This window comes from Strix uralensis, chromosome 12, assembly GCF_047716275.1.
Source record: "Strix uralensis isolate ZFMK-TIS-50842 chromosome 12, bStrUra1, whole genome shotgun sequence".
In the NCBI taxonomy this organism is placed as follows: Eukaryota; Metazoa; Chordata; class Aves; order Strigiformes; family Strigidae; genus Strix; species Strix uralensis.
The window spans coordinates 14,572,884-14,598,052 of record NC_133983.1 but is presented as its reverse complement, the minus strand read 5'-3'; the positions used below and the strand labels follow the sequence as shown (position 1 = coordinate 14,598,052).

General features: G+C 44.3%; 1 protein-coding gene across 2 annotated transcripts in view; it reads left to right on the top strand.

Annotated features, from left to right (window-relative positions):
- Window positions 1-25,169, top strand: part of WTIP (WT1 interacting protein) — an 86,010-nt gene that overhangs the window by 41,018 nt on the left and 19,823 nt on the right. For both annotated transcript variants that reach the window (XM_074881778.1, XM_074881779.1), the window contains exon 3: window positions 18,581-18,648. In XM_074881778.1, the coding sequence (XP_074737879.1) occupies window positions 18,581-18,648 (68 nt within the window). The remainder of the gene's footprint in view (window positions 1-18,580; window positions 18,649-25,169) is intronic.

The window sequence follows — 25,169 nt, the reverse complement described above, 5'->3', positions numbered from 1 at the left end:
TTTTCCTGGTGTGCTGGAAGGATTGAACTTAAGTTTTTGTCTCTGATGCATCTTCTGTGAAGAAGAAAAGGTCTGCTTTCCATCTCTCCTTGATTTTTTTCTTCTTCCTTCTTTCTGCCTACATTTGCTCTGGCATGTGCCTGCTCTACTACTGAAGAATTCAGACTTTATTGCTATTTCTGTGGGGGCATCTTTTGTTCGTCATTTCAAATGAGCACAATGGATTTCTTTATTAAAGATCTTAACTGCATGTCAGCACCTTTTTCCCCAGAAAATAGCAAGTTTGCCCCTTTGCCCTTGGCACTGTTTGAAATCTTACTGTACCCTGGTCATTTCCCGTTTTGACTTGTTATGCATATCTTAGGCTTTTTCTGGATCCCTGAGTTCCCAGGGTCTAAAGACTCTAGACTCTTGGCAGCTTATCATCCCCTTACCAAGAAGGCAAGGTTGTACCACTTTGCAGCCATGGAAACTTCAGTCTGTCCCCCCTCACTAGCAAAGTTCCTCTTCCAAACTTCCCAGTACTTCTGCAACTGTATAGTTTTCTGTTCTTATTCCTGTTACCTGTTTTCCTGCTGTCTCTAATCTTTGACTTCTTGCTGTCCCTCCCCCTGGTGACACTGCAGCACAGTGGTAGGACCTCTCCTCTCCCCTTTTGCCAGGCCACACATCCACCTCTCGCTCCTGTCAGCAGGTCCTGAGGGAACACGGTATGAAGTGGAAATCTGTTCTTGTTGCTTGTGTTATCTTCATCCTCATGTGGTGTCTAACAGAAGGACTTTCTTGCTTTGCACTTCATCCATGCCTACTATCCAGGCTAGATTACTAACTCATACATAATAATTCTTGTTTACTGCTTATTTCAAGGAAGAGATGTCTGTGTGGCCTGAAAACTTATTGATGTTCCACACCAGAAAGCAGCCTAGGTTTTATCCTACAAATTAATTTTACAGATCAAAGGTTTCCACTGCTACTCTTCACCTTAAGGATGCTTTTACTTGGGGTCTAGAAAAGCTGTTTCCTGTAAGAATCTTGCCATGTACAAAATAAAATAAAAGATTGTTTTTTGGTAAAGTTTGTCTTCACATTTATAAAATAAACAGTGGCAGCAAACTTTAGCATTTGGTCTTTCAGGCTTTCTTCTGGCAGAGGGTATTAGTGCACGACAGAGAAAAGATTCTTAGCTGAGAGGATTGATAGGGTGGTGGTCACAAAGAGGTAAATCAGCCCTGTGAATCAGAGGGGGCAGGGTTTTACTCCACTTGCTACAGGCTTCTATGTCATCTTGGGCAGATCACTTAGCTTGTCTGGCTTTACCCATGTGGAGATAATTCTTCTCACCAATCTCACATAGGTGATACTGTGATGATTTCATTAATATTTTGAAATTATTTGGAGATCCTGAGGTCAAAGTACTGGAGAAGTGAGAAGTTTTATTAAATAATTATTGTTATATCACAAATAGATGCATTTGCTGGAGGAAACACTTGTAGTGTCTGGCAGCCAAGCCATACAGCTGCTGCAGCATGCTACTGAAAATAATTACTTGCTCAAATCATGCATATTTACAGTTTATGGAGGACCATTTTGAGGATTATATATCATTAAATACATGAACTAATGTAAGATTTTATAAGACTACTTTCCCAGCAACACTCCCCAGAGCCCTTAGTGCCTGGGCCACGTGAATAACGTTCCCATTCCTCTGTCCAAGCCCAACGTTGTGTTTTTAATTTATTTTAAGTATCTAAGGAATGCTGTCTTCAGTATTCAGAGGACTCAAAATCGGATGTGAGACACAAATGCACCAGAGAAGCTTATCAGAGAAACAGGCTTGGCGTAAAGCCTACATAAACAACCATAAATTTTTTCTCATTTAAATGACAGGACTCAGGAGGATTGGCCAATTATAGCTGCAGTAGGCTGTTCTTGGGCACCAAGGAAAGTGCTTTGGTGACCCCTGGTATTTGACATGAGCTTGAATGTTTTGCTTGCTTATAAACTTACTGTTATAGAATGACCAGCTTGGTTCTGGCAAATTGTCTTTTACGGGTCACTTTCCAGAGTCACTTACCAGCAGTGGATGTTTTCTCCTATCCTTGGGCTTCTCAGGAAATTTTAGCTTGGTTTTAACTGAGGTAGGGAAGAGCTTTTCTTCCTGACCACTCTTCTCTGCCTCTCTCCCTCAAAACACAGCACAGGAAGAAATTCACTAAATTTGATCTTAGCCAGAAAGTATTTTTTTCCCTTTCCAATAAATATCTCATTTCCTGAAAATCCTTTGACCAGAACTTCTACTGGGACTTTTTAGATTTATCATCACTCATGGCAAATCCAGTTTCAGTTAGTGTCAACATATTCTTGACTTCATGGAGAGTGGCATGAGCTCTTAGCTGGGCAGCAGGAGCCTGCTCCCATCATACCAACATTAGTGTTTGTCCTAGGGGAGCCTGTTCCCTGTACTTATATAAAAAACAGGTAATTTTGCAATATAGCTTTGATTACAAACACCATGCCAGAAATAGTAAGGAATTATTTTATGGTTTTACTGAGAAACTACTAGTATTTTACCAGCATGAAACCTCCATTGAACTGACAAAAATAAAATTAGGAAATCCTCGTGCTTGCAAACTCGATCCCACACTCTTGAATTAGGTACAGTAAATACTTTCTAAAAACAAACCTGAAGCAAAACCCCACCATGGCCTCCCTGATGGCCAAGGTCCAGTCCGTATTCAGTACTCCTCCATTTATCGGATTATTGACTCCATTCGGCGGTTCACAGGACCAGTATCTGATTGAGTGCAGGCAGTGCACTTTGGCAGCCAGCAGAGATAATGCGATAGGCTGTAGTGTCACTGCCTGTCTGGAAATAGGTGCTGGGCTGGTACCCAATACGTAGGCACTCAGTGCTGTCCCTTAAACAGTCGCCTTCTCTTGATGATCCACCCTCTCATGAGAGCTCTCCTGGCTCAACATTCATATAAATTAAAGAGAATTTTTTTTTTTCAAGTTGTGGAGAAAGCAGGAATGTGGTAACTTTGGGTGTAGTCCTGTGTTCCTTGCCTGCCCCAAGTGTCCCAGCAGGCTCAGGGCATGCAACAAGTGGGGAGGCACTCCTCAGGGAATGGCATTGAGTGTTTGCTGGGCACTTGGTCCTCTCTCTCTCATCTTCTCATGAATGTTTAGTACTTGAGGAACAGGTCTGTGTCCTGTGGTCCTGGGCCAGAATGACCTACCACCATTTTGGGGTCATGAGGGCTCAGCATTTCACCCACAACACTGCTGTTCCTGGGTGATGAAATGAGCACCCTGCAAACTGAAATGGCAAAGTGTGTTCTGGTCTCAGGGCCGTGTCCCACAAAGCTGAGTGACAGGTAAAGATGTGGCTCAGTATGTTTACATTTAAGTTTTAGTTTGTTCGTGGTGTGACTAAAGAGATGTGTAAGCCTACTGGAGGCAGTAAGTGTTGCTTACACTCGCAAAGTTCTGCCGAGTGGTTCTGCAGGCACTCCTGTCGCTTCATGCCATTTGGGAGGAGTGCTTTGGGACAGGACAGTGGAGGAGGAGACTGTTGACATTTGTGGCCTCTGAGATGGGGTTCAATCCCCATGGTAAACTCAGTTGTTTGTGAGGTTACTGGGGCCTTGCAAAGTCATTCCCAAAGTCCCCTGTGAGTGCTTGCTGCCTTGTGCTGTTAGGGGCAGGCTTGCAAAAACAGGTTTCGAGTCCCACAGATAACCCTCCCTTTCCTCTGCCTGTTCATCCCATGGAGTGCAGGTGGCACAGAGGTGTCGGGTGCTTGGCGAGGGGTTCCCTCGCTGCTTTGTGCACTATCCTGTTCCTTTCTGTCTTTGCCAGCTCCCTTTATCGATGTGAAAAAACCCCTGTCTTCCTTCCCTTTCCTGTTCAGGGCCTCATGTAACCTCGTCCTCACCTCCGTATCTGCTGTTACTGCTTCTCCCCCTGTGACTCAGCTGGTCAGTCCCGAGTACTGCCATCCCCTGCCTGCTCTGCAGCCCAGTCTTGGTGCAGGCAGGCAGCCTGCCTGTGGTAGGGAAGGGGCTCCTGCCTCCTGTCTGCCCAGCTGCCCTGCCTTCCACTGGCAGAGACTCTGCTTCCAGCAGCGGTCCCTGCTCTGGATGCCTCTTAGGCTTGCTTCTTTCTCCCAGCCCCCAAGCTGATTTTTCTTGCCTAAAACCATCAAGCCTTGACTCTTTGTTTGCTATGCTCCTGTGAACTTGCACTATATGTGGAATAGTAGTAATAAAAGTGAGTGATGAGCTAGGCAACAAATAGGCAAAGAAGTGGAGGAAAGAAACTTTTAAAGTATCCCCCGTAAGAAGAAATAAAATCAGCAGTGGCTGCTGGCTTCTGGCAGTACAGCTGACTTGACTGGTGTAGGTGACTCAGTGCAAATGCAGAATACAGCCACTAATACATGCCAGCTCTTTTTAATTGTACCTGTGCAGAGTGAAAGGCATCCGATTTAATGCATATTTAAAAGCAGGAATGGATTTAGCAATCATTTTTGATTACTGACTTGTGTGTCTCAATGGTTGTCTAGCCGTGTGTTTTAAAACACAAGTGTAGTATGTCCTAACATTAAATTGGATATAGTCATTAGAACCTCAGTCGCTTAACTCAGCTGGCTGCTTGGGTACTCTATGCTGTCACACTTCTAACTGCATTCCCTGCAAAAATTTTCCTGGAAATAATGCAAATAATTTATTTGAGTGCGTCAGTGGATTACTGACCTTGGGAACCACAGCATTGTAAAATTCAGACCTATGGAAACAATTTGCTGAATCAGTATTAACAGTCCAGTGGTCTCTAGAGCAGCAGTCTCCAAACTGGGGTGCAGGCACCCCAGAGAGTGCTCAAGACCATCCATCAGGGTGCAGGAAGAAAATACTTCAGTAGTTGATGTATATCATTTATAAATAAGTAAATATACATGTATTGGGGGTTCATGCTCAAACATGTTTTACTGATAGGGGAGCATGATCAAAAAAAGTTTGGAGACCACTGTTCAAGAGGAAGAAAGCCTAAAGAATACATAGCCATCAGGATTTGTTTTGCTGTTTCCACAAGTTACTTAACAAAGGAGAATAGAGAAATGAAGGTGGAAATCACTTACTTAAACTCTTAAGGCGGCAGGTAGGTGAGAGCTAGAGATCATGTTTTCTAAGCCTTGTTTTTGAACAGATGTTGTTTTTTATTACCCTGGTGAAATTCTAGTAGCAAATCATCCCTGTTGTTATAACTGTTCTTTTTCAGGCCACACTGCATGAGGTTGGTTCAAGTTAAGTGGCTAGTGGCTAACATCTCAGAAGTACTGTAGTGTTTAGGTGATGGTGGTGAAGATAATTTGATGTTCACCCAGAGATGGCACAGCACAGATGCTGGCAGATGCAGACATACAGTACCTGCACATTGAAATCTCAGGGAAGTTCCAGTTCAGCAAAGGGGAAAGTCGTCCTTTATCAGTGAAGTTCTGCAGCTGATTCTGTGCAGTTTTGAATTATTAACATCAGGGTTTACAGCAGCCAATGCATTTCATGTTTGTGGTTTGCTGTATAGCTGCTTTTTCATACTTGCTCTATAGCTGCTTTTCCACCTAGCCCAAATGTTGGGCTAGTGAACAGGATATGCAAAACCAAGAAAAACAGGGAAAATCAAAAGAAGGAGTAACCAAGTTTGATATGAGCATGGCTGAAGGCAGAGGTTTTCATTGTCTTAGTCACCACTGGCTGTAGTGGCAAGCTGATGTCTCATGCTGGGTAGGGAAGGGAGGAAGGAAGTGGATTTAGTGGAAAATTGATTGCATCTACTTGGGCTCTTTCCAGCTGAATCCTGAGTTAAGTACATTCATCCTGAACTAATCGTTGGGGAGAATTGGCTGAAATCTCACATACTTCTTAAAAGGAAAGCTAAGCATTAAAGGAACAATATCCTTATTGTACCTGAGTGCCAAAAGAAGTGAGTGTACTATCAGGAGTCTTACCTATTCAGCGCTGTCTTGGAAGCTGCTTGTGGTTTTAGTTCTGATGTGACCTGGTGCAGGAAGCTGTGGTCAGTCCACCACAAAACATCAAGGACAGGCCATTTTGGAGGGCTCATTTCTGATTGTATTTCAAATTGGCTGAGCAAGCCCCAGTTCATTGCAGTAATTCAGTACAACTATAATCTTCAGTTTTATTTTATTTACAGGAACGTACACTGGAATACTGTCTAAAACACATGTCTAAGGTCCTAGCAAGGTTTTGTTCAAAGTTAAGCAGAATAAATCTGAAGTAACGTTATTAACATCAGTATAATTGTTCACCAGTGTGAGCAAGAGTAGAGTTGTGTCTCTGTTGCAGTTCTTTCAAACTTACTGCTAAATAAACTAAAACCAAAGATTGTGCTTCAAAACTGGCAGAATGTTTAAATACTTGTCCATCCTGAGAATATTTAGATTCCTTTCACTGTGTACTAACCTTTCTAAGCTTTCTTAACACTTATGGTCCTGAGGACCACTCCCTGATACGTTCTTCCATTATCACATGAAGAAAAAAGTTATATCTGTTGCTCCAGATGCCATCTCTAGGCACTGTGGATCTCAACAATCTCACTTTATTGTGCAGATTTATCTCAAGGGAATGAGAACTGAGCACTGTGAGTTTGAGTTCACAAGCACATGGGTGCCGTTGGTGTTGGCTGCTGAACACCTTCTGGATGCGACTCAAATCAACCATTGCTGGTGTGTTTAGGTTCAGCAGCAGCGCCCTTTGATGCTGCTCACACTGAGGTGCTGACGCATATGATGCTACTGGGAGGAAGAAAGTAAACTGTTCCTGTGCAAATCCATTCTTGTTTTTCTGAGACAAGGCAGAAGATAGTTTAGGGAAATTGCTCATCTCCCTTGAGGCTCTCTTGCAGGTTGCCACAGGATTGGGCGGTGCCCGCTCCTTGTGTTCAACATACTTTTATGTGTAAAGTGTTAGGAGGGAAGGTGATGCCGCAGCTCACCATGCAGAGATGACATTCAGCAATCTGACTTGCCATTCCAGCTCTTGATCAGATTTCTGATCATCTGCTTCAGAGCCAGGCTAAGCTTTTTAGTTGAGGCTGAACTTGAATGAAGAAGAGAATAACGACTTGCAAGAAAGAACCTGATAACAATGGTGAGGGCTCTGCAGTGCCCTCAGTTCAACAATTTTACTTAACTTTTACTAGTTAAGTTTGGTGAGTTCTTGCCGTGCTCTGAATGTCCAGGTGGCAGTAGGGACCGAACTTTTTTTTCCCCGCTCTTTTTTTTCCTTTAGTCTTACTGGAATACAGTGGCTTCTTCTTTTGGATGTATTCCCATAGAAATTATCTCCTGTTGTGTATTACAGCAGTTCACTTATGAATGCTGGTCATTAACTTCAGGCAGTGCAGAACTCGGTGGCTTGGTTGTGTCTCCTGCAGGGAGCTCACAGTGTGAATTGAGTCAGGGACTATCAGTTCCACTTACATGTGTCCACTGTCGTGTCGTACAAAAAGGACCTAAGCAGAGTCTCAAAAAGCTGCTAGATAAAAATATTAGTTGCATGTGTGATCTGCATCCCGTTCATTTCCAGATGCAGTTGAAAACTGGGGTTTCAGGCTTTGACTTACAAATCTTTTCTCTAGTCTGGTGGTGATGACTCTAGAGACTGCTTTGTTCTTTAGGATGCAACAGAAGCTTGAGATCAGCAGAGATTTAAAACAAGCAAAAGGGAACGCTTCATACAATGCATAATGAAATTGTGGAACTCACTGCCATAGGGACAGCATGGAGGCCAAAAGTATAAATGATCTCATAGAGAAATTAGACAAATTAAAGAAGGATTGGTCCAGTGAGGCTATTAAACATAATAGTTATGATGCAACCTGTGGTGCAGGAAGGTCTTAAGTGCTGGCTGCTGGAAGCTGACAGGTTATTCTTGGGAACACATCAGCCTGTGTGAGCCCTGTTTCTAATACTCTTTCCTGTTGAGCTTCCACTCTTGGCCAGAGCTGGAGACAGGGTACTGAGCTAGAGGGATCGTTGTTGCTGCCATTATGGTGGTTCTTACTGGAGCTTGAATGAAAACCACCCACCATGCTGCATGGGTAGCAATCAGCAAGGCTGCTCTGGAAGGTTGTGTCCTGCAGTCAGGAAGGCTTGGGCTGGAATAGGCTGCAGTTTGGTGACGGATTTATTTTGCCATAGAATGGGCTGGCACTGGGACCCTGGGACAGTGTGATAAGGCAAGTGCTTTTTTAAGCTCTGTCTTACTGGCAGCAGCTGGAAAAGTGGAATTCTTTGCTGATAACAAGCAGGGTCTGTGATGGAACAATGAAAACTTCCCACAGTGGAAACTACCTTGGGGGAAGAGCTATACCCCCTTCCCTCCCAGCTTGCTGAGTGGTGAGGAGGCCTCTCATGGTTTTTACCTAGTGGTCTGTGTTGCTTTGTCCTTGTTCTTCACTTTTTTTTTTTTTTATTTGTAAACCCAGTCCTGGGGGGAAAAAAAAATCTTAATTGAAGTAAATTTGGAGCTCTATTTTACATTTCCCTATCCACTTGCTAGCTTATTAAGAAATATATTTTAAGATACATGTTAATATACAGGCCCAAAATAGCTATTAGATCAATGCAGGCTGTTGTATTTCTGTTTTAAAATGTGTTTGGCTTATGTTTTTACAAACTTCTTTTCAACATAAGTTCTTCTGTTGGAGCTCCATGAAAATAATTCATGCCTTAACCCCGAAATTGATGGGTGGTATGGGATAGAATAAATACATAAGTGGGAGAGAAAGGAAACATCTGCCAATTTTAACTTTTGAAAATTATATGGGAGCTTGAAAGTATCTGCTAAATTTATAATATGGTCTGCACAGAAACACTTTGCCCGAGTACCAGAGGTCAAAGATCTTCTTGTCCCTGCAGTATTAAGTAACCTTTTGGTTAAATAACCTGACCGAAGAGTAGGAGAGAGAAAGGAAGAGAGAATTCTACACTAGAGTAAACATGGCACAGAGATTATAGATACCCTGCCAAGAAAGGTGGGGTTTTCCAGCAAGGTAACAAAAGATATTAGCTATCTACCTACATAATCCTGCTGGAGACTGACAGTTTAAGTCATGCAGCTAGGTTGGGGCAGAAGCCCTCCACTCCACATCCTCTCTGCCCAGTCCAGGGCTTGCTGGCTTTGGTGGTAGCAAGTGCTGCAGAGTGGGCAGAGCAAGACACGTTACCTGCCTCAGTGCAGAAATGCAAGTGTTTTTGGCACCAAAGGCGTGCTTTCTGGATAGAAAGATGTTTCCTTCAGTGCAATAGCTGACATAAGGCAAAATCCTAGGGAAGATAATGAAGATTTTCATTTTGACATCATGGCAGGTTAAGGTAAACTGCAGAGGAGAGTCTAGAGTTTACCCTGGGCTACAAACATGTCAGAATGATAAACTGCCTTGTTTTCATCTGGATTTTACCACACGTTAGTGAGCACATAGCAAAGACAGACTTTCTTCTGGCAAAGATAGTACCTTGGGGCAGGTCTATAGCTTGTATAAATTGTGAAGAACTCAGTGATGCTGTCACAATTTACACCAGGTCCAAATTCAGTTTAGCGTAGTTGTGGTGGGAGGTGTGTGGTATTAGCACGTCCATGTGGCAGGAGCTGGCACACTGCTCCGTGCTGGAGAGGTGGCGCAGAGCAGAGCCTGGATAACAGCCCAGAAATGGAAATGATAATTGTATTATACAAGAGTGTACTTTTGTGAGAGTCCAAGTAAGAGCTGGGCAACAGTCGTGTGGAGGAAAAATAGTTAACTGCCATCTGCCTCTCCAGGACAGATCAACTTGAGATAGAGAATGAATACTGACTGTGTAGCCACAGTTAATTTGCACTGAAAAGCTCTTTTTTTAGTGTACAAATATGAATTAGTATTGGAACTTAAACTATGGAAGAATTTTCAATTAAGATTTAAATGAATTTATTTTAAATGATAATTTAAATTATAAATTAAAAGAATAAAATTATAATTTTAACCATTTTTATGCTTTCTCTGGATCAATATTTTTAAAAAATAGATCTAATCTCTTTAAAGTGTTGGTTCATATCTTGCTATGTCTGCCTACCTGATGATAATATTTGATTAGAATTTGTTCACAGACTCTGAATACTCTTTCCTGAAAGAATCTATGTAAAGGGAGAAAACAATACACATCCTGTACTCCACCTTCATAGGCCTCTAGCATACGATGCCACCTTTTGTTTGCAAGAGTTTAAATTTCAAATAAAATCCCAGCATTCTTTTGAAAAAAAGGAAAGGGCCTCTCCCCTGCTTAGATTGTCAAATCCCAGACTAGCCCGGAATTGAATAGGCCAAGTCAGTGACCTCAGGCAGAAAGAATGTTGGTTATTTACGTAGGGCTTCTGCTATTTTAGCAGCAAACCTTTTCTTCTGAAAGGACAATGTATACTGTTTTGTGTTTATGGCCAAGTAAAAAGCTTGTACATTTGAGATTTGCATCGTAATAGCCTCGTAACTCAATATACAGCATCCTCAAAAATAGCAGTGCAAGGCTGTGTTTTGTCTTAGCTGGTGCAGGCCTTTTAGAGGCTTTTACAAAAGTTGTCTGAAAAACCGTCCTAAAGATTCAGCTGCTTATATGTTTGCTTTGGTGGCTTTTTTTTCCCCCCAGAGTTTTGCCTTTTTTCAAAAACTAAAATTACACGTGGTCTCTTTATGAGCTATCAGGCCAGTGCTCAAAATATTTTGATGCATCTCAAGCTAAGCTGTGCCTGCAGCTTGAAACCAGGAAAATGTGAGAGAGTGTGTGTGTGTGTGCGTGTGTAATTCACACACCGAGCATTTTTCCTGAAATAATGGCAGATCTTTACAGGCATTCTGGCCTGGTGGATGAGCCTGCAATTCCAAATGGTTTTTAAAGTGTGCCTTTCTCAATAGATCGTAACCATGAGGAGCTATTGTGTGAGTAAAGCACACATTTAGGATCCAATCCTGCATTTCTTAAAGTCAATGGGAGTCTGAGCGTGAAAGGAATGCAGGATTGGGTCCTGAAACAGGGGAGCAAAATTGTGTGCCAGATTGCTTTGAAAAGAAGAATACAGCACATCCACAGTAGCCACTTTTTAGTGTTTCAGATTTCAAACGGCTGGAGTCTGTGAAAAGTGGCTTCTGCCAACATGCAGTATCTTCTATTCAAAGGAATTTGGCATTGATTTTTTTTTCCCCCCTATCTTAAAAACCCTGAAAGCCCTAGAAATTCACCCCTCCTTTCACAAAGCCTGAGCAATTGAGCATTGTGAGGAGGGGACAGGGCAGTGGCGGTGGGGGATGGAAGTTTCTCCAGGCCCAGGGGCTGGGGTCGGGACGCAGCCCTCCTTGCAGCCCCTTCCCACTGCGAAGACCCTGCACTGCCCTGGCACCCATGCCAGAGGCTGTGGCTGGAACGCAGGACCCCATCATGAAGAGGTTGTGCTCATGTTGCTTGGTGGCCTTGTGTGAGTCCCCGGTAGGAGATGGAGGAGAAAAATTTAATTAACGCTTATTCAGGGGCTAAAGCAGCCTTGGTGCTCCCCATTTTCAAGTGGGTGGAGTGATAGAAACCCACTAGAAAGAAAATCTCTGTACAGATAGGGAGTCATAAGCCAGAGGGAGGGATGGAGAACCGTGGGCCCAAACTCACATGTAAGTAAAGGAGAAATGGTAACAAATAAAGAAACAGCATTGGAAGCTTTTGTTTTCTTTTGCCGTATCTTTAATTCCTGGACAGGCGAACCTCCTATACCAAGTGAAAGAAAACAGATCTCCTGGGTGAAATTCTGCATCAGTTTTATCTTGAGAAGACTGGGTAGAGGAGGTAGCAGAGGTGGATTGCTATTACTTAATATTTTCAATTATTTATTCCATGTTTGTAAAACTTGGTAGTTCTCTTGAAGTTTCAGTTCCGGGAATCATCTGGCAACTTAAAAGTTTCGCTTCCACTTTTCAGAAATAGTAGCTGGCCAACCTGGGGGTTTGCAGAGAACAGATTGGATTCTGGATGTTTCATTCACCCTTCAACTTTTGAATTATTTTGGTCCTGGTTTCAGTCATTAAAACGTGTACTTAGAGAGCAGGTCTCACCTTGCACAAGAAAAGCTGCAGTGTCTGTGACAGTGTTCAGTTTAAGGCTGTGGACGGTGGTCCCTATCGTGATACCCTGTGCTGTCGTGACGGTGTCCGCAGGCCATACAGGAGATCACTTGGGCACTGACTGCCCCTGCACCAGCTTGGCGGTGGGCCCTGTCACAGCCCACGGGTGGCACATGGGGTATAAAAGTGTGTTGGGGTGCTGTCTGCATTTGGGAGCGTGAGCGGTCCATGGATGGCCACTGCAGACTGGCTCTGAATCGGAGCAGCCCCAGACCTATGCCAGGGGCTTTTGCAAAACAAAATTCCCAGGTTTGGCCTGGTAAAGTTTACGTTTCCACTGAGCAGTGATGGAGACTGTGGCCGCAGGTGGGCAGTGGACATGCAGATACATTTGCTCAGCCCAGGCCACCTCATGTCTGGTTTTGCTTGTACAGGGCTTTGGAGCAACGCATGGGAATTTTCATTGCCTATTATGGTAGCTGGGAAATATTTGAGCAAATGCTGCATATTAATCTAGGGTGTATGTTTACACGTTGCTTTAGCCTGAATGCTTTGTGAGACTGTCACTTAAGGTGCTAGCATGAGACTGGTAACGATGCTGGTGTCACATCAGTCACTGCAGAGATGGTGTCTGAAGTAGTTAGCAAGTAATTAGGTCCATGTTTAACATTGCTAACTGAAACACACACAGTTCTTCGGTCAGTCAGGCATGAAGAAACAGGGGCAGCCATGCTCAGAAAGCTCTGCGAGATGTGGACCAAAGTTTCCAGCCTGCAAAGATTCTCACCGATCAGCCTTAGAACTGACAATTCATAAAATAAGAAGGGGAAGAAATCCCAGTGAGAGAAGTGATGTGATAGACTTTTTTTCCCGCAGAAAGAGCTATTTGTGTTGCTGCTGTGAGACAAGTCAGGAGCCTGTGGGTACCACTTCAGCAGCAGGAGCAGGGTGGCAGTGCTGGGGTGCAAGCAAGCCCCCCCGTGCTGCAGGAGGGCAGCCCCAGCTGTCCCTCCTGGTCCTGCCACAGCTTGCACCTTCTCCCTGCCTGTGTGGGGGTCCCGGGGGGGCCGTCCCCCCATGGGAGAAGCAGCAGCAGAGCCGAGGTCTGTGCTTATGTGTGGTCAGACCTACGCAGGCACGTCCCCAGCCAACAGGAATGGCAGGTACTTGAATAATATTCCGTGACAATAGCTCAGGCTGTTCAGGCTTTTAATTAGCTCTGCTTTAACAAATTCTTTATCTTTAGCAGCGATACCTACAGCTGAACTCTTCAATTGCACTCCATATTGGAAAGCTTTAATTACATTTTCTGACTAAAACACAATCTTCTTGTTCTATACAGCTGTAACGGTAGAAATAACAAGGACATTATTAGTCATCTTGCATGTTGTTCCCCCTAACGCTAAAAAATTCCTGTGTGACGTTACTAGTTGAGGCACTTATATCACAAGAGAGATCGTGATGGCAAGGAGGTACGCTGGTGTATTTTTTTCAGCACGCTGGTAGACGCACCAGGCGTTATCTGGGAGGCAAGGCTGGGGCTGCAGCATTCCCATTATGTCAGAGGGGAGCTGTTTGTTTTTAAGTAGCGTCAGGCACTGAGACAATGCAGGCTTCTCACATGCTTACACTACAATACTAGTAAATCATGATTATTACCCAACAGTTGCATGTTTTTAATCATCAAAGTGCTTAAAATATTATAATAATGCTTGGCACTTTTCAACTTCAAAGCATGCTGCAAACAGTAATTAGGTCTAATAACCATGCTGTGACAGTGAGACATTGTTATCTCTTGTCTTACAAAGGCGAGGGGGGGTGTTAGCCCCCGACGCGGTTGCATCATCCCATGTGAGACTGGAGATCTACCACTGAAGGCTGTGACTTGATAAACTCACCTCCCTATAGGCAAATACCCCACTGCCAGCAGCTGCAGGGAGGGCTTTGAAGATGCTTCCCGGGCTAGTGGGGAGGGGGCAGGACATTTTCAGTGCTCTTTCCGAGCACCTCCTCAAGACCGTAAAACCCAGTCTGATTCACATTTTGTTCTATGAGGGCCTGGAGCAGCCTTTGAAACAGCGCTGGAAAAAGTTTTACCCCATCTTGGCTTCCTGGCTGGTGTGTTTTCACCACCCAGCGAAGTGTTGTGGAGACTGGAGAGAATAGTTGTGGACCGCCTGTGACAACTGTGGGTCATTTTTCCTTTTGCAAGCCACATCTTTGAGTTGAGTCCTTTGCTAAAGCAACAGCTCTCCTGTGCCTTCCTTTTAGTTTGCAACACATAAGAGATAAAAGTTGTGCATGAGTTAATTGCTAAGACACACTTCAATACCAGAGACTCATAAACCAGTTAAATGTGAAAACTGATATTAAAAACCTAGAGCTGATTCTGATTTTATGTTTTTTAAAAGTTCCAAAAGCCTGTATTCTTTTGGATGTTTGTCATGTTGGTTGCAAACACCAGTTGTGATCGTTCCTTGGGACAGTCATTTCTAACTTGCATTTTACTAACTACTAGATTATTTATATGAGTCTTTGCAGTCTTTGCAGTCTTTGGAGCATTTGTGAGGTCTCTGCCTCCCACCTGAGGTGGTGGAACCCCCTTATCCTGGTGCTCGCTTACCCCTCAATGTGAATGTCAGTTGAGAAATGTAAAAGTTACTTGGAACAAGCGTTTGTTGTCACCGTGAGTCCATAAGCTTCATTTTCTACAGCAAAACAAGGCTAAAGAGCACTCGGGGCAGAGAGGGCTTCCCTGGAAAAGCTAGTGTTACATGCCTGCGTGGCTTCTGCCCTGTCCCGTGGTCCCCCGCACATTCCTGGCTGACCTGCTGCTCTTGGGTCGGGTGCGAAAGGGAGCCTCTTCCTCACTACTGTTGAAAACTGGTCTGACAGGGCAGGCGTGCCAAGGTGGGCATCCAGCAGGAGGAGGAAAGCAGCACAGTGTTTATGAAACCCCGTACTTGTGAACTCTGCACTAGGCTGCTCATTATACCTGCTCATTATTACTATAATGAGCCATCAGCAAGTTGCATCAAGTTTTGTTAGAAACTTTTGATTTTTTTGTTTCAATATTATGAAAGCAAATAGTAACCCGGGCTTGGCTATACTCAGTCATCCAAAGGAAAGCCAAGCAGCAGGTTCTATGTACCAGTGGGCAGGATGGTATTACCTTGTCTAGCTGGGCAGGCGCTTGGCTGGCTAAAGCAACATTATTTTTTTAAACTTGTAATCTCTGCCTGATTGACAGTAATAGGTTACAGCTACACAGAACAGGCTGGTGCTCTGCAAGCCCCCAAGTTACTCCAGGACCTTGAGAGGCGAAACCATGTTGTCCAGTACATCGAGCTGGGGGCAGGTACCCTGACCTCGAGGCATCACACCCACCCTGCGGCACGGCACTCTGCGGCTGGGAGGTACCAATGCTGCATCTCCCTGGCTTTGGGTCTCCCTGGCTGCAGCTGCCAGCACTCTTGATTGCAGTTTTCACATGATACTCAGGCACTCACATTGTTTGGTGTTTGACCATTTTCAATGCTGTCATTTAGCAAACTCTTCTGGAGGGCAGATGGAACTTACGTTCTTGCCTTTATTTCTAAACTGCAGTATGTAGAACCCAATATAGTGCAGCCACAGCTATTTGTGTGATAACTTGCTGTTTCTTGCTTATGAGATAATTATTGTATGAGCCGTGAATGAAATTCTTCTAAGGTAAAAGGCCTGTCAATCATTAATTATTGCTAATAATAGTAATTATCATGTGAGCAAGCTGCTTGCCTGCTTTATGAGTTTAGGCAAGTCAGCTTGTTTTTTTCATTTGTAAAACGGGGAAAATGGTTTTTTTCCTCAGTTTTGAAAGGTGTTGCTCTGTGAGTGCTGTGTAAGAGAGATGTTTTTACCATGTCAGCTGTATGGAAGGGGAGGCCAGCTGTCTGTGTTTGGCAGGCAGGGGGGCTTGTGGAGCAGCAGGGTGTGAGCAGGGGCTCACAAGTTATGCAGTGGCTGAGATAGTGGCTCACAGCTTTGCTGCGCTGGGGTGAGATGAGGTTGTTTCATGTCGCAGGGCAATCAGCTGCCAAACACATCTGATAACATAAGTGTCTTTGAGAGCCAGTCCAAAACATTGGGTTTTACTTTGTTTGCCTTGGGTCGCAGGCTTCCCACTCCTTCCCAGCCTGGGAAAGCTCCGACCCCATTGGCTTCTCCCAGTGATGGTGTGCAAAGGGAACAACAGGAGCAGAATTTGGGGCATTTCTATCAACCTGAGCACTGCCAGGCTCTGCACACTGGGATACAAAGCAGGCTGTATGGGTCCTCATGCACCTTGTACGGTGCCTCGGGAGATGCTGACACGTCCCTGAATTAGGGAGATCCTTCCAGCAACAGAGTTCGGGATTTGTCCCTAATTACCTCTGCTGCTCCTAACCATAATGGGTGTGTGGTGAGGGTGATGGCCAGCACTTCTCCAACTGAAACAAACACCCCGGCCCTGCACCAGCAGTGTGTGTGAGCAAGGCCGAAGTGATGCATCAGCACATCCAAGGCAAGTCCCTGTTCTGCTGGGTGCAGCCACTTTATTTCCACCATCTAAAGACAAGTTTTTTTATCAAGGCTGGATCTGGCAGAGCCAACATGCCCTTTAAAAAGCCATTCTGGCCTCTTTCCTTTTCTTCCCTCTCTTCCATTTACCTTTCCTTTACCTTCCACTGGAGAGGTTTAAAAACAGCTCTGATAAGCAGGAGGAAAGATCTATAGTTGCTCCTCATCAGTTGAGAGAGGCCCCATGACCCCTGATTGCTGTCCCATCCCCGTGCCTTGTTTGTGTGACATGTAGGATAGACCAGTTTTTTACCTAAGAGTCTCAGAGGAGATGGGACAGTCTCAGTGCATTGCCCGTGCCACCAGGCTCCTGGTCCCCACCAGAGCTACCAGGCAGCTGGAAAGACAAACAAGAGCTGACTCCACCTACCAGCAGTATGGAGACAACAGCCCATGAGATCGAGAGCCCAAGAATGTGCACACAAAAGAAGCATTTCCCTCGGCCACGACAGTAAAACCGCCAGACAACCACATGCAACATGTGATTTCCCAAAAGCATCAGCCCAGATCCTGACTTCTTTGTGCCACACACTGTTTCCCAGGATCAGATCACAGTGGCAATGTGTAAAAGGCACTTTCAGGCACTGAAAATTAATCATATTTTCCTCAACATTGTTTATGGAAACCGTGGAGAGCACTCCTGCTCCTCAGTGCTTGGCCAGCTGGCTCAGCTCACCAGCAAAGATCAGTGGTGTTTATGGCGGAGCTACTCTGCCTCGGTAGGCGATGTCCAGGCTTACTCTGTGGAGTAAAAGCTTTGGCAGTGACCTGGGAGGGGTCATCTGCTGACCTGTAAATACAGAGACTTTTGCCCTCTTCCTTGCTCAGTGTCACTGCTAATGGCAGCCAGTATGCAGCCTGTAGTAGGCACCGTGCCCTCTGCTTGCCAAGGCTGCAAATGGCTTGTGAGGGCACCCAAATGTTTGGGAGCTTTGGCCAGTGGGACCCTGGCACAGAGTGGAAATAAGGTGAGTCAGGATAAGTGCGTTTTCCCTTCTCCCTCTCTGGCTTTACACTGGTAAAATGGTGTTGCTCTCAATGGAGCAGCTCTGGTGTAAGACAAGTCTGATCTGCTGTATCTAAAAACTGGTTGGACTCAGTGTTTTTTTAATTTCTGGTTTTAATCCTCTTTTATTGGGACTCTCTGGAGTCTGTTGTGCATTTCTTAGCTGTGAAGAGAGCCATCAGTTAACAACGATCACAGGCTTTGTCAATAGAGTTCCACAAGCGCTAATGAAATGGCAAATGTTCAAACTTGAAAATTAAGTACCTTGGTTTTGGTGTGATTTTTCTGCCCTTCCCTCCATCACATGTGCCTTGTACTTCTTAGTATCGCAGGGAGCTGCGGGTGTACCTGCTGTGGCATTGATTAATGTATTAATATTTTTAAAGGTGACGGGTACATCCATATGCAGTATCCCTTGTTTTGTCCTTTGGAGACAAACACAGTGCTCATGTTGATTGCAGTGGGTGTATGCCTGCTGTGGTTTTACCTGTGAAGAAAATTGTCTCAATTTACATATGAGCCTTTCCCCCCAGAATAATTGTTTTTGGGGTTAGATTTCAAATTTTCTAGGAACTGGTATTGAGTGGGTTCCATAACCTGTGCTTAGCAGTAATGTTTAGTTGATAAGGAATTTGTTAAGGCAGGATGGAGCCAAGAGCCTAACCCTCACCCATGTCTCTGGATGGACCCTCTGGGGAGCAGAGGGGCCAGGAACTGGCCATGCAGACAGGGGCAGCAGCATGTGCTTCTCACTTGGCATCCTGAATGGCTGGGTTTGGGGACAGAGCACAAAATTCTGACAATGCTGTATTTTAACAGGGAGAAGACTACGAGGAAAAGCATTCTACAATGTCAGTGGCAAGGTGTACTGTGAAGAAGACTTCCTAGTAAGTAAGATTTCAGGCATTTTTTAATTGTTTTTAAACTAAATTGTTCTTTTATATTGGCTTGTTTGCTTTGAGAGATGGTTTAGTCATCTGGGGCCTCCTGCCTGTGCTGGAATTGGGAAGCATTTACCACTGACTCCATAAAGACAGGATCAGGCCCTTGGTTTGAAGTGGTGGCTACGAAACCAAGTACATAACTGTCCATAAGCCATCACAAAGTGTAAATTATGAGAATAAACACTGGAGCTGCTCAAGCTTGGGACTTGAATTACAGCCACAAAGCCTCGCCTGCCAAGCTAGAGCTCAAAGTCAAACATCTGGGGAATACCAATCATAACAAGAGGGGAGACGTTTTTGACTGGAGCACGTCATCGCTGTGTACAATGTTGCTTTGTTGCAGGCACAGTTTTAATCACCGCTCTGCTCGGAGTGATGTGGAGCTGCATTGTGATTAGCTAAAAGCTGCTAGCCACGGAGGAGCAACTAATTTTCTCTCCATGTGCCCAGAGCTTTTATAAATGCTTTACTTTAATAGAGACTGAGTCATGAAAAGAAAAATGAAGCTTGTTGCTGAGCTGTGTTATTCCAAAAATAAAATATTTGTGCAATTAAGGGTGAGGATTGTGCAGTACACAGAGGATGATTTGATAAGTGGCAGACCATTTATAATTAAGATTAAGAGGACAGCATGACTGGGAATTGAAATTGGAGAGGAATGATATATTTTAGCTTAGAGGATGATAAATTGGAGAATCAGTATCTTGAATTTATACCACCTTTATTTATTGAAATACCATTCATTTAGCAGCTTGGGTCTTCCAGAACGAGTTTCCACTTCTTATGAATATATGGCCATGATTTTTGCAAAGGAATTATTCAAAGTGTATCCCACAACAAAAATGTTACTGGCAGTTCAGAGTGTGCAAATGCATTTCTCATCAATGCAATCCATAAAAATAATGGAAATTCCTAAAATATAAGCCATATTTGCCTTCATGTGTTACACCTTTACTCTTAGCCTACCACAGCTGGAGCCTGTTGGAAAGAGCAAATTGTATTTTGTGCAAAAAATAAGTTTCCTGTTATAATTGAAATGTGTTACTGTTTTGCTTGCATTTTGGAAGGAAAACTATTTTTTTCTCTCTTGCTTTTTTCAGCTCGCTCTTTCACATGTTTCTGCAGAAGCACAGGGAGTGGGAGAATAGGTGGAGTGTGAGATGGAGGGACTCACACCTTTGAGATTTTTATTTTGAACTGTGTTGGAATGTACTTTTGCCATCATCAAAACCTTTCATCCAGACTTAATGACATGATTGTTGTTGTTAGCTTGTGATGTCAGCCTAAACGTGAGAATTTTAAATCAAAAAATCTCAATCTTTTGGATAACATTCAGTTTTCAAGGTGGGGCGGGGAACCTCTTCAGTTCTTAAGACATGTTCTGTAGTAGGCTTCTGAAGGGAGATACTTGCAGTGATTTTTCACAAGAAAACTGAGGTTGAGGACCTGATAGGAATAAACCTTCTGCAAGTTAGGGAACTGTTGGGACATTAAAGGCACAGATTTAAAAGGCCAAACCTCCCACAGGTGTGTTTTAGCAGATTCCCAGTAGCACAGAGGGATGGGCAAGAAGCAAAACAGAGAACTCACTGCTGTGTAAGTCAGCAAAAGAAATCAAATTCTGACATCCCTGCCTGTGTTAAGCCAGCTGCTTTTCAGAAAGTGATTTCATCTTCTCTCAGCTTCCCCTGAGCAAATGTCATAGTAATAATACTAGAAATTGTCTCGTTTCCCTAATAAAATAAACGAACTTGGCCTATTTTAAGAGTTCTGTGGACAGAGAAAGCTCAAAGCTTTTCTCAAAGTCTGAGAAAAAGGCTGCAAAGTAGCAATTAAGAAGGAAATTATTTTAACTACTTCATAGTCTCGGGTCTTGCTCCTAACCACTTGGAAACGCCTGTCCTCTCCAAAAAGAGATGTTTTCAATCCAAAGCAGACAGCCAAATGCTTTTTCTGAATAACTGAGAATTTCAGTCTCTACCATAACTCCAAATCTCAGTGCAGCATCAGGTAATTTTACAGATTCCCTGCTGACAGTATGGTAGTGGGATATTAGGGAAGTCATAGATGGGGTTGGGGGATTGGGTTATTAAAACTTTGCTTGAGTGTGAATTAGCCTGATCTTGCACTCTGTCATCTGGCCACTACCATGCAGGCATTGCAGGCCAAGGAGAGAGCACCAGCAGTGCTATAGGAGCTGCTGTGCATTACAACAGTCTGTCGAGTTGTCCACAGGTCTCCACAGAGATGTGCCTCCTCCCTCTGCATGCCTCTGCCCTGTCCTATAGCAGCAGTGTGAGTACAGCTCCTACCTTAGACCATTCTTGCACTGGGAGACTTGTCTCCTAGCCTGTTGCAGCCTCTTTCAGGCCGGTAAATGCAGTCAGAAGCAGAGTGGATCACATTCTGGTCTCATTCTTAAGTAAGAGTGTAAGAAAAAGATTATTTTAATTTGGGGAGGTAAATGGAGGCAGTCTACTGATGTTACAGTTCCTAAGAAAACGCTGTCTTCTGTTGGTGTCCTTGCTCTTCCTTGGCTTTCAATTGCCTGGGAACTGATCAGGAGAATTAGGTGCTCCTATAAGTATGGGAGCCTGGTCACAGCTCTGTGGAGTTGCAACCCCGCAGCTTGTGACCAGGTTATTTCAAGTATGACACAATCATAACAGGAATTAGAAAGCAGAGCAGCTTCAGAAAATTTGAGTAGGAGATACTGTCATGTTGGGGTCATTGGTGAAATCCATGTAATAACTGAATTGGAGGGGCCTGTGTGTACATGGTTAGGCTTGCAGCAGCGGGATGAGCTTTCTATGGATTGCCAGGGACAGATGTGAGGAGTGGATATTTCATCGCTTGCAGTCCAGCCAAAGCAGCAGTGGTCTGAATGAGCCCCTCGTTTGCCCTCCCAGCAAGAGGCATGCTGATGGGAAGCAGCTGACTTGCAAATGTACTGCAAATGGGGAGCAGCAGTGGTAGTGGGCTGTGAAGCCTCCCTGCTACCTGTCCCCTTCCCACCCTCAGCAGGCAGCACGGGGCAGAGCTGAGGGCTGTAATTCCTGCAGAGCTCTGTCTGTCCTCACTGCTACCTCTGTGTATCCCATTAATTTGCTGCAGGTGCTTCTTCTCCATCATCCCTGGCATCATACTGGGGATGTCCTGCAGGCCAGTCCAGCCAAGACACAGGGGCTGCAGTAAGTCCCACTTTGGGACTGCAGTAAATAGCACATGAACACTGATGGGCAGAAAAGCTGAACTGGTTCTTGCTGTGAACCAGTTAGCGTAGGAACTTTTAGGGAAGAATGGATATTATTTATGGGTTTCTTCTTATCGCAACTGTTAGGAATGTTTAACATCCTATAGATGTCAGTATTTTAATTCTCCTGCAATACTGCTGTTTTCTGTCAGAACGGCTCCAGCTGGAGCAGAGTCTCCAGAGCTGTAGTTGATGGCTCATACGCGATACCTGGTTCTTTAACTCACACTCACTCAAGACAGATCAGCTGTTTCTATCAAAGGTGATACATGGAATTCACTGCAATATTATGTATGGTCCTTGAAGCCCAGACCTTGACAAAAACCGTTGTCTGATCCTTATAAACGTTTGGCACCTGTTGAAGAGCAGGACTTGCCCTCCTTGGCTAAACTGTCCCCTTTGAGGTTCAGCACAGCACTGGTGCCAGCTGCTCCGGGGGGTGTCTCTTCCACCCCAGAGGCAGTTGCACTTTAAGCAGTGAAATGCGGTGTGGGTCACATTTTTTAAGAGAGCTCAGTTGTCACTTAAAGCATAGCGAGGGCCAGAGAGCTTTGGCTACCAAGTTGTTTCAAAAAGATCAGTCCATAAAAGTGTGACATGAGGGGCTGCTAGCATCAAGCATTCAAAATCTGGCCCTCTCTTTGAAAAGTGCTTTTGATTTCTGGATGAAAGGTGTTAGAGAAATGTAGATGTTATTCATTATGAGCAATTTCCACTGCACAGCCATAAAGCCATCCAAAGCACAGATATACCCATCAAAACCTTTGGCAGTAGCCGCAAGGTACATTCTTCTAGCAAATAGTTTTCCCACATGTGTGCTCTTACTGAGGGCACAGATTATCTTTCTCTAAATCAGGCGGCTTATTTTGCTCATTCTTTCCAGGGAAGAAGTGCTAGAAGTTTTTAGACGCACTTGTGGAGTTGTAGATGGGGAAGGGATGCCACATGCCGCAGTCATCCTTGTGAGAACAGTGCTGGCCTTCTGTGTGTGGGGCTGTGAATCGATGGGTGAGGGCTGGTAAACCCTTAGCACCTGGAGGACATGGCATACTTTCTCCTTTGTTTATTTTTGTCAGCCTCCTGATTCCAGCCCTGATGAGCTGCAAATTTTCTTAGTGCTTAAACCCAAGCCATATTGGCTAAATGTAGTGAATGAATCAGATTTGAATCAGATTTTTAAAAAAATAAAAATCCACAGATTGTTCCACCTCTGCCAAAGCATGGTGTAAAGATTGCCTAATTATGCAATTTCCAGTAGGAGCACTTCAGTAGTGATACTGGATGTTACTGAGTATAAGGAGTAAAAAGAACAAAACCAAAACCCCAAACTCTTCATGGCTTGGCTTTACCTCCAGGGAAGATCCAGTTACTCTTTTTCATGCCACCTTAAGGTAGCAAGTCCAGCAATATCCAAGTCTTGGCTCAGCCCTGTTAGGATAGTTATTTCATGAAAGGAAATAAAACAAATGACAGTTTAATCCTTCCCTGAAAGCTCTTAGGACACAGATGGCTAACTAGCCATAACAGGGACACTGTTCCTGGTGAAGTGAGCAAAAAATAAATGCCTTGCTGTATAATAAATAATCCCAGTCAGATGTTCTTGTTCCATTTTGTTGATAAATTGCTGCACAATCATGGATGAAGGAAAAATAGCTCAATAATTTTCATTTGTCTTTCCTTTTCAATGCTTAAATATCTTGTAAAGAAATTCAAAAGAAATTACTGTTTTTCTTGGCAAAAAAGACTTTTAAAATGTCACCAAAGCAGCCTGAATCTTAGATCTATTATCTCTGTTTTCTTTTTTTTTTTCTTTTTGATAGGCTTTTCCTTTTTCTCTTGAGGTAATGAACATTATTGAGTGGGGGTCCAGTAGAGGTTAAGAAATGAGAGAATTTCCCTCCAGGGAGGAGATGAGAGGGAAAATGAACCTCATGACAGATGTTAGTTACATTGCTTAATGCACTACTGGAAGACACTCAGATGCTCTGGAAATAACCTATTACAGACACCACAAGCTGCAGTGCATAGCATTAAGGTCATCCAAAACTTCCCCTTTTAAGACTATCTCTTTCATTGTCTTATAACTTTGCCAAATTTCATCATTTAGGCTGAACTTCTTCACACCAAGTTTTTGCCTGCGGCTAACTTTGCTGTCATTAGTTCTTGAAAGTTTCATCTAAAGCTGTTCATCCATTTCAGTGAGTAAGACTGGAGGAAGATCTGTCACTTTGCCCATAAATCCTCAGAGAGAAAGGCTCTAAAAATTTCATTTTGCACATGCCAACCATAAAGAGAGACTTAGTGCATTGCATGCCTCCAGGAGGCCTTTGGGTGTCCCTTTCTGCCCTTCCCATCCCGGAGGGTGGCCAGCCCCTGTGACAGTTGGTGCCTCTGCGGCTCCCTGCCCTGGCCTCATTCCCTCCTGCCAGGGAGAGCCAAGGGCTGAGGCTGTGGCAGGAGGGCAAGCAGCCCACAGCCCCAACAGAGCTGTGCCTTGCAGCCCTGCAGGCTGCCTCGCAGGTCTGCCGCCTTCTCTCCACCCAGTCTACTGGGGTTTCTGATTCTTCTCTTCCCTACACCAGCATACCTGCTCAGGACACTCTTCCTTCCTACAGCTGTAGCCTCTTTGCTCTGCAGCTGGCCACCACAATGCAAAAGTTGGCTACCAAGATCATACAGAGCCTCATCTTGTATCCACAACTGTAAAACTCTCGATTTAAAAAATGCAAAAGGATCAGGGTGTGCAAGACGGGTAAGGAGGTGACAAATGGAAATGGTCAGCCTTTCATGGGGGAAAGGGATAGGATATTGGTGGAGGACTAGCTGGGTGATTGGCAGTTCATGAGAGCAGGGCTTGCACCTTCAACTCCTGAAGCACCAAACACAAGACCCTTACCCTAATTTGGGCCCCTGGGTATGACAGCGGTGTAAATATTAATACTAATGAGGCTGTTCTTCTCACTTTCTGTGCATGCTGTTCTCCAAGGCAGGCAGTGTGGGAAATGGTCTGTCCCATTTGCTGGGGCCCTAAGAAGATAGTTTTTATTTAGTGTAATGGAAGCTGGTGTCAGCTGGAGTCAGAGGTTTGATTTTCCATCTCACTCAGTATAAATGTTTGGAGATCCCCCTTGGGAGGTGAGCACTGGGACTAGTGCATTAGTCAGAAAGCCCATTGCTGCTAAGTGAGACTCAGAAAAAATAGACTTGATTG